Source organism: Dermacentor silvarum, chromosome 1, assembly GCF_013339745.2.
Source record: "Dermacentor silvarum isolate Dsil-2018 chromosome 1, BIME_Dsil_1.4, whole genome shotgun sequence".
Classification (NCBI taxonomy): domain Eukaryota; kingdom Metazoa; phylum Arthropoda; class Arachnida; order Ixodida; family Ixodidae; genus Dermacentor; species Dermacentor silvarum.
Genome location: NC_051154.1, coordinates 29,190,709 through 29,203,281, shown reverse-complemented (window position 1 = coordinate 29,203,281; position 12,573 = coordinate 29,190,709). Strand labels below are relative to the sequence as shown.

General features: G+C 48.4%; 1 protein-coding gene across 2 annotated transcripts in view; it reads left to right on the top strand.

The window, feature by feature from the left end:
* The window catches only part of LOC119459005 (uncharacterized), a 141,479-nt gene extending 130,875 nt beyond the window's left edge, over window positions 1-10,604 (top strand). Inside the window, exons 2-4 of one of the 2 annotated variants that reach the window (XR_007466487.1) lie at window positions 2,469-2,609; window positions 3,988-9,551; window positions 9,586-10,604. Coding sequence is in view for 1 of the 2 variants with exons in the window: in XM_037720857.2 (XP_037576785.1) it covers window positions 2,469-2,609; window positions 3,988-4,226 (380 nt within the window). In the remaining variant the exon portion in view is untranslated. Of the gene's footprint in view, window positions 1-2,468; window positions 2,610-3,987 lie in introns of both variants that reach the window. The other variant, XM_037720857.2, reaches the window with a different exon arrangement.
* Window positions 10,605-12,573: the final 1,969 nt, after the last annotated feature.

The window sequence follows — 12,573 nt, the reverse complement described above, 5'->3', positions numbered from 1 at the left end:
TCAGGCTACGAAGAAAGTTAGTTGCATCGGCGACACATGTGTTCCGTTGGTTCTCGCGCATATGCATAGTATACGTACGTCGCAGACTTGTGCGACCACGGTAGCGACGCGTGAGCTCACAGTAGTGGCGCACCGACGGGGAGGGGGGGGGGGGGGGGGGGGGCTTGTAACCCCCCCCCCCTCCCCCCACGCGTCCAGCCCCACTAGTCCAACGTCTACCTTCAGTATGCTCTGTTCACATTGTCATTACAATTCAGGAGGTGTCTTCAGGTCGAATTTTCCTGATTAACAAAAACATTCTATCATTGTCTTGTATTTATTCAATCTCTCTTAAGTTACTTTGAGTAAAACGCTGAAGAAATAAACATAGTCAACATCCTTGTTGTCATTATTACTACAATTGTTAGGCCTTGTATTTGCTGTTGGATTCCTCTGGCTAAAGCAAGGAAATTGCATTTTAAGCGAAGTGCTTCCTCCCCCCCTGGCAGAGATCCTGGGTGCGCTACTGGCTCACCGTGCATGATTTCAGCGGATAGGGAAGCCGACGATGAAAACCTGAGCTGTAAGCGGAGGTCGACGCTGCTGTGCTGTGCCATTGGTGTGCCAGTAGCAACGAATACTGTAGCTCGGACAAGATAATAGGACTCCAATGTCGCCCTCTGCAGCATGCTGCCACATTTAACGTCATTCCCGGACTGTAATCGCGTGTTATTCCCTCCTTTCACAAGTGCTCAAAAGTAGTTAAACGCCATTGGAAAGTAAGCTGGTGTCTCGGAGCATGTGTGTGACGTGTTTTTTAAGCAATTTGCTTATTACCGCGATAGCAATATACAGACAATCCATGGTGAATTATTGCCGTCGCCGTGATGCTGCTAATGAAGTCGAAGTTTCCAAGTGCGAGGAAAATAAGCGGGTTTGCGCGAGCCGTGCTCCCTAAAGGGTTGCAGAAAATAGCGCGTCTTCCTTTCCACGATCACTCTCGCTCGCGCTGTATGCTACGGGTGTGACGGCAAGCATGCGAGGGTGAGCCTGCAAGGATGGTGGCTTGATGCGTGTCGTCTTCCCGCGCGCCCCATGTTGGAAGTCACGTGGTCGAGCGCGTGCTATATGCCCGCGTCTCCTCCTTTAGCCCGGCTAGTCCGGCCGTCGCTGCGTGCGGTTGTCCGCGCTGCTGAGCGCTCTATGGCTGAGCCGTACCATAGTCCCTTGGCCGTACGTAGTGGGCGTACGTAGTGTGGAACAGTACGCATACACGACCCCGCGCGCCGTATGCTGAAGGAAGTCGCCTGAGGCAGGCGCCGGGACTTCGGACGAGCCGAGATTGCAGGTGGCGTTATGCGCGCTGCCTTCCTGTGCGCCTTTATGGGTAGCCTTGATGTGCACGCCTACGCCAGCGCTTGAGCATGTGTGCGTACGAAGTCCGCCTATAGTGTTGAAGGTCGCGTTATTTGAGTTTCGGAGACGCGGCACAATTGATCATGGTGATGCAAGCGGCATCACAAAGCGTTCGCTTTGAGACAAGCACGCGCGCCCCGCTGCTGGCGCTCCTCATATCACGCCAGCGTTGTGACAGCCTGAATTCTTGAGGTCATCGAATGAGATCAGTTCATGTTTGTCTCTGCGCGCGTGGCACCATGCCTGTTAAGTCAACGAGCGAACGCTTACTAAAATTGTACGACCTATAAAACTGCGTATACCTTACTTCGTGTAATTGTTGAATACTTTTGTATCGCTACCCGAATGCTTTACCTTTCGAGCGAAACTGCGACTATTTTCTTTTGCTCATTTACTTTATTTATTTATTTGTGTTTGTTTGTTTGTTTGTTTGTTTGTTTGTTTGTTTGTTTGTTTGTTTGTTTGTTTGTTTGTTTGTTTGTTTGTTTGTTTGTTTGTTTGTTTGTTTGTTTGTTTGTTTGTTTGTTGAGTCATAACTGACAACTATCAGAGAAACATAGCAACTCTTCCCCGTCACGCTTACGGAAGCGTTACGTTCTCCGCTTTCTATACTCGTGAGTGGTTCAGCGAAGATTGGAAATGAGTGCTATAACACTCGTACAGAAAGAAACATGCACTTGTTGTGAGGCCCTCTGCATGCCATGTGCTATCCTAGTTGGAGTACAGTGCACTTTGTTTAAATAAAGCGCACAAATTACATGCCTTGGAAATTGGCGACCAGTGCACTCGTATAAAATGCAAGCAATTCAGTGATGGTTTTCCCTGGAACTCTAAAAGCCTAAGAGACTCTAAGAGAGTTTCTAAACTCTCGATTGAGCCCTAACGTTACATGTGATGTATTAATCTACGAAAACGTGCTAAAACTGAGTCCACAAATGGCGTGCGCAAGGCCTCAGCTCTCTATTCGGACGTGCGACAGCACACGCAGTATATGAAGTCTCCTCGGTTTCCTGTATAGGTGAAAGCACACATTGTGCGTATAGGTGAATGAACATGTGCGTTTATTCTTTCAGGGTCGCGAGCATCGGGGACGCCATCATTCCGCTGCTACCAGTGCCGAGTAGCCAACAACGAGGACTGCCATGATGGTTACCTCAAGTCTTGCCCCACTGACCAGGCGTACGACGTCTGCATGACCATGGTCGTGAAGAACGGTAAGAAGCTCTAGCTCAACATGCGCGCCACTCTGAGGGTCGCTAACTGTTGTTGGGCTTCGGGTCGCAATATTTTTGGCTTAGCTCAGACGTCCAATAAGACTGTCTCACCTACGTACTTAACGCTGCCTATTTTGCAGCCTGTGTGTGTGCTTGACTGATCGTTCTATCCGTTGTGTTTGCATCAAAACAGAGACTTGTCATATAGCGGAGACGTAGTAGCGTGGAAGGGTGTAGGAATACCGGAAGTCGTAGACGCGAGGAACAGCCCACGTAACGACATTTGCTACACTGTTTATCCAAAGCTCGCAAAGCCTTTGTAGTAACAGCTTACTGCATGCGGCTTATCTGCTTGAATAAACGTGTTGGTAGCGACTTCCATCTCAAGGTATCTTTATATATTCTCTTTTTCGAAGAGCAGTGCATCATAACAACGCATCCAGTGCCCTGCGATTCGCTGCCTATATATGAAGAAGTTGTCGCCAGCGCCTGTTGTTGTGTCAAATACGTCGTCTGGTATTTCGGTATACGTCCATGCTATAGTACATCTCCGCTATGCTAAAACTATTTAATTATAAGTCGAGCATGTAGATTTGCGAGTGGGGGCTTTCTAAACTTTATTTGCGGATATCACGATGCATGGCAAGCGTCCGCTGTTCACGCATGATTACCTCTTTACGAAATTGTATTTATTTATGTGAGACACTAAACTTTCAGGGCTGCATTGCAATGAGTGCAACACATCGGAGCTATATTAAAACTGTCATTTCGTCTGTGTGTGCATATACCCCCTTTTTATTCCATCTCTCACTATAAGACTTTCAGTGCAAGGTATCGCGGAACAACGAATAAGACCAGATGGCAAAGCCTTCCGTAGCGCTTGTTGTCCCAACAGATTGTACGAAGAAGAAAAATGTTATTCGAAAATGGATGTTGCTCAAAGCAAGTATATGTGGTGACATGCTCTTTGGGCTGCGCTCGTGGTGTCGTGTGTGTTTCTTTCTTGTGTCCTCGTTTTTTTCGCGCAGTTTATAAATGGTTAAGTAAAGACTTGGATACGTGGGTGAATGCTCATATGCCATACTGGCATTGCTATAAGGCCATAAAATAGACGGAACGAGCACTGAACTTCAGTGGCCCTCTGTCGATCTTGTGTGGCGCGTCCGTCTGTGCGATAATATGTCGCGCTAGTCCAGCATCCTAACACTACATTTTACCGCCTTTCTACCTGCGAGAAAACGAGGCTTTTAATGACTCCTGCATTCCTAGATAATTGTGTGAGCACGTCTCCGCTCACCATTGAGCTCGTGCGTTCAACCGCGCTCAAAATCTGTGGCTTCTAGACACGGAAGCGTGACACTTGTTCGTGCCCTTGCAGCCCAGCAGGGCTTCTTCATCGAGAAGAAGTGCGCCCTGGGTCCCTGCAACCTGCGCGACGAGAAGCAGAGCCAGGGCTTGGGCCTGGACACTTGCGACCGCTCCAAGGACTCGTACAGCTGTTTTGAGTGCTGCAAAGGCGACGGCTGCAACACGAACGCCGCCGGCCGCCGCTCGCCACTGCTCTCGGTGCCGCCACTCCTGCTGCTGACCGCTATGCTGGCCGGCCGGAGGGCGTGAGCTCGCGGCGCCACTGCCGAGCCTCGGAGCGCGCCCCGGCCTCTCTTCTCCCGCACCAACCCCACCGCTCGCGTCTGCCACTGCCTTGGCCGCCGAAGGCCGATGGGCGGGCGACGGGCACTCTGCGCACCGCCGCGCGACGTCCTGAACGGTACAAATCACGCCGGGAGCTCTCCCCTCGCCTCCTCCGCACCCCAACACCACAAAACCACGAGAAACCCCGGGCGCGAGGCCGGCGGACGAGGCCGCTGCCTGCAGCCACAGGCATCTTCCGTGAACACAAAGATCCGTGCCGTGATCGATACACACTCGGCGGCATGTACACATACACACGCACAGACACGCGCGTACCGCCACACACTGCACACACAAGACTTCCCCCGCGCCTGCCTTTCTACTCGGCTGACGTCGAATACCAACAACGTGGCCTCGATGAAACACGACGCAGCGTTATGTAGGCGCACGGGATGAGCGAAAAAAAAAAAAAAGGCTGATTTCATTAGTTCGCGCTCTGACCCAGCTGGTTCTTGCTTGTAGGTTTAGACGCGTCCGTACTATGTTACGCTTGGATGCCATTGCTGTGTGCCGCGCCCCGACTTGCAAGGATAACCAAGCTTATCTCGATGTTCGAAAGTGCTTGGGAGAACAAAGCACGAGCGCTCGAGTCCTAGTTTCGGTCAGCGCCTCTGCTGCCCGCGTCGCGTTGCTGCGCCGCACCGTGGCCGAGACTGTGGCTTCCGTACTGGTACCGTGGCCTTCATTCCAGCCAAAGCTGAAAGAGTAGAGCGTCTTGTGTTCGAGCGCGCTTGTGCGTTCATTTATCGATAGGTTTGCCTCGCACAACTGTGCACGACCCTCCGCAGCGGCTTCAGATATGCTCCATTCCGTTAAAACTGTACGGAGACCTCTGGCAGTGTCAGTCGTCGACAAAGCCAGGTTCAATGGTTGCCCCCTAGGCCTTTGGAGCCTTGCTGCTTTTCTTTCTTCCTTTCTTCCTTTCTTTCTTTCTTTCCTTCTTTCTTTCTTTCGTTCTTTCTTTCGTTCTTTCTTTCGTTCTTTCTTTCGTTCTTGCTTTCTTGGGCGTCTGTGAGTACTCACGTATACCCCCCATTCGTCTCAATATCATCAATTGAAGCAAACTTTAAGCATGTTCGAAATAGCATCGCGAGAACAATTTACAACAAATAAAAGAAAGAGAAACCCTATTACTAGCTCAAACAGGGCTTGAAGTAAGATCTAATCACTGTCTCAGGGCATTTGATTTCGGTATGACCTGCTCAACCAGTACGACTGCGAGATTGGGGTTTCTCGGCTTATTCCGTAGTGTTTAGACGCAACCAAGGACGGGGAAAAAAACGATCAGGACAGGATCTCGGCTTTTCTGTTATCAGTACCGCCATTGTAAACTTTCTTTGAGTAAACAGACGATCGGATCGTAGATTACATTCAGGCACATCTACAGAAAGATCGAAGGACAATAGTTCGAAAAGGACAAGACGCGTGACGTTTTCTCAGCATGAAATTCATAAGTACTGTGCCCATTGAAAGACAGAAACACATTCCACCTTACTGCTTGTTTCTCTTTCTTTGGGAATAATGAATTCAGGTGAACAGGTGATCAAGACTCGGCGACGAAAACCGCGCTGTCTCTGGAACCACGCTTGAAATATACACTACACAAAGTCGAACAGTCGAGCGGGTCTTATTAGCATGCTCTTCTTTACCCGGTGCGTTCCAGAAACCTATGCTTCCTTGTAAACATGCGGATATAACGTTATGTCGCGCTTATGGAAGTTTCCAAAGATAGTGTCAATAGCAAAATTTTCCCTGTTAAGAACTGCTACATTAATCGTACTTACGAATGCGGCCTGTTTCACCCCACATCTCTAAGAAAAAAAATTATGCGCTACTTGCAAATCTTCGTAAATAATTCACTGTAGCTTCTGTACTTATCCAACGACGTGCATCTATGTTGGTTACTCACCAAGCTGTGACAGTGATTGCAGAGAAGTGCGACCCATTGCTTGTACGGTACGACTGCAAGCCTGCAGCCAGCAATCTATTCCTCCCGTCGATACGGTGCATTGCATTTGCTACGTGAGTCTTCACGTCCGCTTGGAAACGTTAACATGCTCGATGTGCACGGTATTCATGTTCCGCCTGACGTATACAATTTATACATGTGCGGTATATACAAGCATATATCTTACACAACGCGGTACTCGTCGAGCATGGGCATAATACACTTCGGGCATCCTCCGAAAATATGCACGGCCAAGGTCTGCTGAGGCGCTCACCTGAGGTCAGCGTGAGCTATATATGTTGTAGTCGGCATCAAGTAATTTCAAGCGCATCGATAGCGTAATGTTAACTTTGCTTGTCTGTTTTCTTTCCACTGGGCAAAAGAAGACGCATTGCTTTTACGGGAGAAGAGTGGCCGCCACTCCGCTAGTCCCTGCATAACGGATCCTCGTTTCCTCGTGCATAATATATAGGCAAACAGTTACATCCGTACCGTCTGTTCCTCTGCGTCTGTGATCACTCAAACACGAGAAGCAGACGACGAGTTTCGCTACACCCGTTCGTGGCCGCGCGTCTCGCTTTATAGCAGGAGCTTTTTATGATGATTTCGCAGCCGTTTCGGTGTTGTCTAGTGAGCGCCTCTACCCCGCCGCGGCCTCCGGTGCTCGCCGGCGATCACGTGTTGTGCGAAGGAGCGCGCCGTAGCGTGGCCCCTCTCACCATTCAACGGTTGTGCCGCAACCCCGTCTGGTACCGCCTACTCCCCATTTCCAGGCCAGCTCCCCTTCGAACCCCGGCTATCCAGCGAGTGTGCACAGTGGTGCTTGTCCCGTACGTTCCGAATCCCGGCCAGCCAAGGGTCGAGAGCGGAGCATCGCCGGATTCCTTCCTCGTGCACAGCCCTCGCATGGGTGGCCTTTTCCCGCGAGGCGTAACTTCCTGCGGGTGCCTGCCTCAGGGTCTGCTTGCACGAATAGCCCAGGAGGTCTAAATATCCCAAAATCCGCATCGATCGTTGCCTTTGAATAGGCAGCCAGCTCGGACAAACGCGCTGGCTACCAGTCCTCGAGTCTAAAGTTAGGCTGGTTCACTCTTTCAGAAATCTAGGAGAAAATATCGGCAACTTCGTCATCTAGAGAGAATGCTGGCCAATTGATACCCGTCTACATGGGGGTGTGTAACTAATTGGTAATGCGAGTAATAATCGATGCACTCCTTCTTTGATGCTTTGAATAAAAGGTTGCATTTGTTGGGCTTCGGGGCAACCGGAACGGTTAAGTTTCGCAATTTCACAGAGCCTTTCACATAGCATTCGCTAAGACATGTCATTATTATCCCGCCTGTGTCGGCGCAGTAATGCGTATCCGATGGTAATTCCCAGGTTTTGTTCGTGCAACCAAGCCCCGATTCCCGAGTACATTAACTGTGTACATACATAAAGCTCTAAAGAGTTTGCATCGCTAAGTGAAGTAGTGACCTTGCTCATTATTGATACTCACCACTGGACGGTCAAGCGGAAGTGCTATTCTAATGTTTTGCATTTGTTCTCTTGTTCTTGTTGGCAAATATTTTTTTTCTTCTTTTCACCGCCGACACCAGGACGTATATCAATGGGATGCACCCTATCCGATGCCAACAGACCGAGATGCTTTGCGTTGCGTCTACCCTACATTTCTTGAGCACTTTTTGAAAATTATTTTTCGAGACGCTGTCTCTTTATGACTAACGTGTGCTGAGGAGCGCCGAAGGGCGCTTATAACTGTGACAGCACATTGTCTACCAACACGGGCGCTTGTTCCAGTGCGGCTTGCTGCCTGTGTAAGACTGGTCTGTGGTAAAAAAAATGTATAATCTACAGGCTGAAGGCTAAAGTTTAATGTAGTTTTGGGTTTGTTTCCTCCTGTGTGGAGGCGGTTTAAATCGAAGTACTGTATGAGACACATAACTGTTGACAGTGCCAATTCTGACGAAGGAGCTGTGCGTTCTTTGCCGCCGACTACGGTTTTCATTGCCACCAAGAAATGCTGTACGACGTCTTTGTGTTCCTCGTGTTCATAACGGTTTGTAGTGGCGTCGGTTGAACAATGTCCACTGTTAGTTCACACCCCCCTGGGAGATCTCATCTGTACAATGTTCGCTGTAAATAGCACTTTCGTTGTTTTTTTCTGTACACGTTGAAAGCTCTGTATGTATGCGCTGGTGCAGCTATCGAATAATCGCGTGTATGTCGCGTCGTAGGTGTCGAGTCTCGTAAACTTTCGGTGCAGTTTGAACGTATGTATCTTCCACCGTCTCTCTCTCTCTCTCTATCTCCTTTTTGGCATGGCCAACTACTACTCTGCAAGCACAAAGAAATGTGAATATGCACGTGTGGCTTCGAATTCTGACCTCCGTGTGTACTACGCCTGTTGTTCTCCCGGCATAATCGTGTGCGTATATATGTGTGTTGATCCCCGCAGACGCCTGCAAATGTAGCGCGTTCAGCTCTAAAGAAAGAGAAAAAAATAATAAAAAAAATCAAGCGCACTTCTTTGAAAGCTTCAGGGTTTGCATCTTCTCTGAAAGATCGCGGGGCTTTGCATTTACGCTGCATAGAAGCGGCCACATGTACTCTTCGTTCTCTGGCCGTAGCGCCGCGGTTTGCGAGCACTTTTTCAACCTTCGCCCACTGGCGAGGGCTGGGAGTGTGGGATATATGGCGTCCGTCGAATCCTTTTCTCTCGTTACGAACACCAGTCGGGTAGCGTCTGGTCTGGAAAGAACAATTACAAAAAAAAAAAAGTGTCGCTATGTAAACGCAACACGAGCAGGCTGATGCCAGACCGTGAGCCCGTAGCAACTCCGCTGTTTATATAGAGCTGATCTCGGGCCTCCGATGATGGACGCTCCCGTTCCTGTTGCCCTTCACTTTTCTAAGCTCTTTCGTCATACCTTCGCAAACTCTAACCTTTGCATGCTATAGCTCAAGTGCATGGGTGAGACTGGCGATTGAAAAGGGCGCAGAAAGGTACGGCCAAATTCTTTCATGGGCGTGCAAACCCGAGAGCTTATGTAACACTTTTTCCGTCTCGGTTAGGGTGTAGTCGTTATCTTGAACCTTCAGCGAACACCGGTCTCGTAGTCGGGCGACTTTTCACTTATCGCTATATGCACTGGGCCAGCTAATGCAGGTGAAGTCAATGTGGAAAAGGTCAAGCCAGGCGCACACGCAAAAAGCCACCGATGTAATCAAGGTTTTGTCATCGTGGGGTAAGAGTGAGATTACGTTTCTAACTTCTGAATCACTACTGCTGATGAGATTTGGTACATTTAAATCGCTACTGCAGCTCTCCGAGAGTGTCTCTTATTTCAATAATTAAAGCGCTTCTCCAGCTCCGACTTTCTACAGCTTTTGCTTGTTTGGTTTTGATGTTTCGGCCTAAATAAGTCACGGCAAAAAGACATGCGCAAGCGCCATAACTACTCAGTTTTTCCTTCATTTTTTTCCCTCTCTCTCTCTCGTAAGCTGCTCATATGAAGCGTTCGCCCTGCGATCTTTACGACGAAACTGTTAACGCAGTGTATACATTTCTTGAGATGGAACGAGACCGCACCTTTAGGAAATTACAGCCGGTCCCGCTGAAAATCTAAACATAAGCAATGCATGGCTTACATTTTTTTTTCTTTTTTTACATTCTTCTGTACATTAGTAACACATACCATAGAGTATTTCAGACCATTTGGCAGATGTGAATGCCAGGATGCTCTACGCCGCTGAAACTTATTTCGAATCCGCCGTGACGGAAATCGTACAGAGACTGAGTTATCAGCGCCAATATTAGGACGGCTTATTTTAGAAGTTTAGTGCGTTCAGTGGGTTTGCGTACTCTGCGGAAGATCTAACATGAAGCGCACACGCGGAGAGCGCTGACATGCACTTCGCACTTTGCGCGCACGCTGTAATGCATATAGTGCGTACCCACTACTCTCAAAGATGTAAGTGCTTTGAGTGCGAGGCTAGGCTCCTTGTTCCTTTATGCGTAAGCAATTCCGCTAAGAAGGCAATTCAGTCTGACGACGCCATACAAAAACTTGTAAATCATTATCTGTGTGCCATTCTTCCCTTAGCCACTACGTCTCAAAAGATAAAACTGTCGCGTTGTCATGCCACGCACGGTGACTTCCATCACACATGAACATCATGAGAAGTGAGAAGAGTCTCATCATTCGCGGTCTGCACCCATGCACATGCGCCGCGCGTGCGAAATAAAGGAAAAGCGCGGCGTTCTTAAAATATACGGCTCGATCTATTCCGAGCTTTATACTACCATGTAGCTACAACTGATACTGGCCTGCTGTGTTTAATAAAGTTTTTTTTTTCCCAAACGTTTTCTCTTTATTGTGTGTACCTTATTTCAGTAACTGACAAACGTGCAAGCGAGTGGGGGCAAGGGTCATCTGCGAGGCCCGCACAATGCGGTTGGAGTAAGAGTTTGTCGTCGTAACCTTACAGGTATAGTAAAATACGCGCGATACAGCGGACAACAGGGAGAACAATATGCTGCCGAGTATGTTCGTGGCGTTTGTCACAGCGCTTAAGCACCTAGCTCGGTGACAAACACATAGCACGAATATTTCGCCGTTCCTGAACACGGAGGAGAAGGAGGAATATTGCCAGCTGCGGGTGCCTTGCAAATGTTTCCAGCAATTGTTCCGCCTAATTAGGCGGCGCTTAACAAGTGATGCAGAGTCTGTTGCCTGTCATAATGCGTATACAGGGAAGGAACAATGGCGAGGACGAAGTCGAACTGGGACGTAACAGGCTGCTCGTCATCCGTCCTATATATATAGTTATATGTAGAGGCAGTCATGAGAGCATACATACAGGGAGCATATACAGTAACTTTAATCCGTCCCTCCTCGCCCTTGCTACAACCGTCAGCGTTCCTCATCATTCACACTCCCGCTCTGTATCGCGGAAGAAATTGAGAAGGAACCGAAACACTTGCCTACTAAATACACACTGCCCTCGTGGGGGCATTCCTGTCCAAGAAGCAAGTGATGTGTTTTGTTCCCTGAACACGAAAGCAACTACACGAAGCTTGTTCCCGACTTAATTGCGGCAGAACGCCGTCCCATCTATATTAAAGCGAACAGCTTTCTCTGGATTCTTCGCCCGTTTCCGTGGTCGGCGGTTGGTGGCCAGAGGTTGGACTTGGCGCCGACAATTATAGGGCGCTCCCGCCCCCGAGTTGCGGGGAGGCGCCGAACGCAAACTATTATAACTTTTTGGGACGCCCTTGTTCTCCACCTACACTTTACAGTTTCAAATGTGATGGTTAACGGGTCTGTTCTCTACGTAATAACAGAATGAAACAACAAACGTATGACCTACATATTCTGTTAATTACAGCGCGCACCGGGACAGGGACAGGAAACCACGAAGTCAAGAGCTCTCTTCGTCATTTCCTGTCCTTCTACCGGTGTGCGCTATAATTCACAGTATAACATAGAACACCAACTATAGCCCGCGGGCTCAAACCTAAATATCCTGACTGCAGCGAATACACGCCGCCAAGCGCACCATTCCTCTACTAAAGCGGGTAGTTTTGTTGAAGCGTTCGGCTATTCGCTTAAGGTTGAAAATCAACGTCGATGGTTTCTGTAATATATATTTTTTTTGTCAAGCTGCGCTTTCTAATCGTGGCTAAAATGAGCACAGTGTTGTTGTCGCATTTTGTGACAATCCACACGGAAAGCGATCCAGCTTATGAAGTCACTGCGCGGCGTGACAAAGACGTACGATTGCCATACACGTATGATTGCCATCGAAGTATCGGGTGACTCATCGTGAGCGAAGAAGCGTTTCATTGCCTTCGAACGTATGAGCTAAAGTGGTTAGAAAGGGTACAATAAAAAGACCATGCTGAACTGCTGGAAGCACCAAAACTTTGACGGTATTGTTTACGTTTGAGCATGCAAGTATGACTCTACACATAACAATGTCCAACAGTCTGAGAAGGTAAGAATTCCTTTTCTTTTCGTAAAAAAATAAACCGGATGCCAAGCTCGGCTAACGAGAAAGGTTAAAAAAAAAACTTATTGATACCTAGAGAAGTAGTACTTGGTTTTGTCCTCTGAACTGTATTTCAAAAATTTTCACGCGTTCATTTAATGAAGCTGCAAAGTGCAGATCAAAACTACAGATTCCAGTGCAAGTGTGACTAAAACGTATTCCCAAAATATTCAACTAATTTCATCGTGCTCATCACCTACTACAGCAGTAGACTGTATACAGTCCACAGATGACGTGACGGGAAAACTCCACCGTATAGTATCCTTAAAT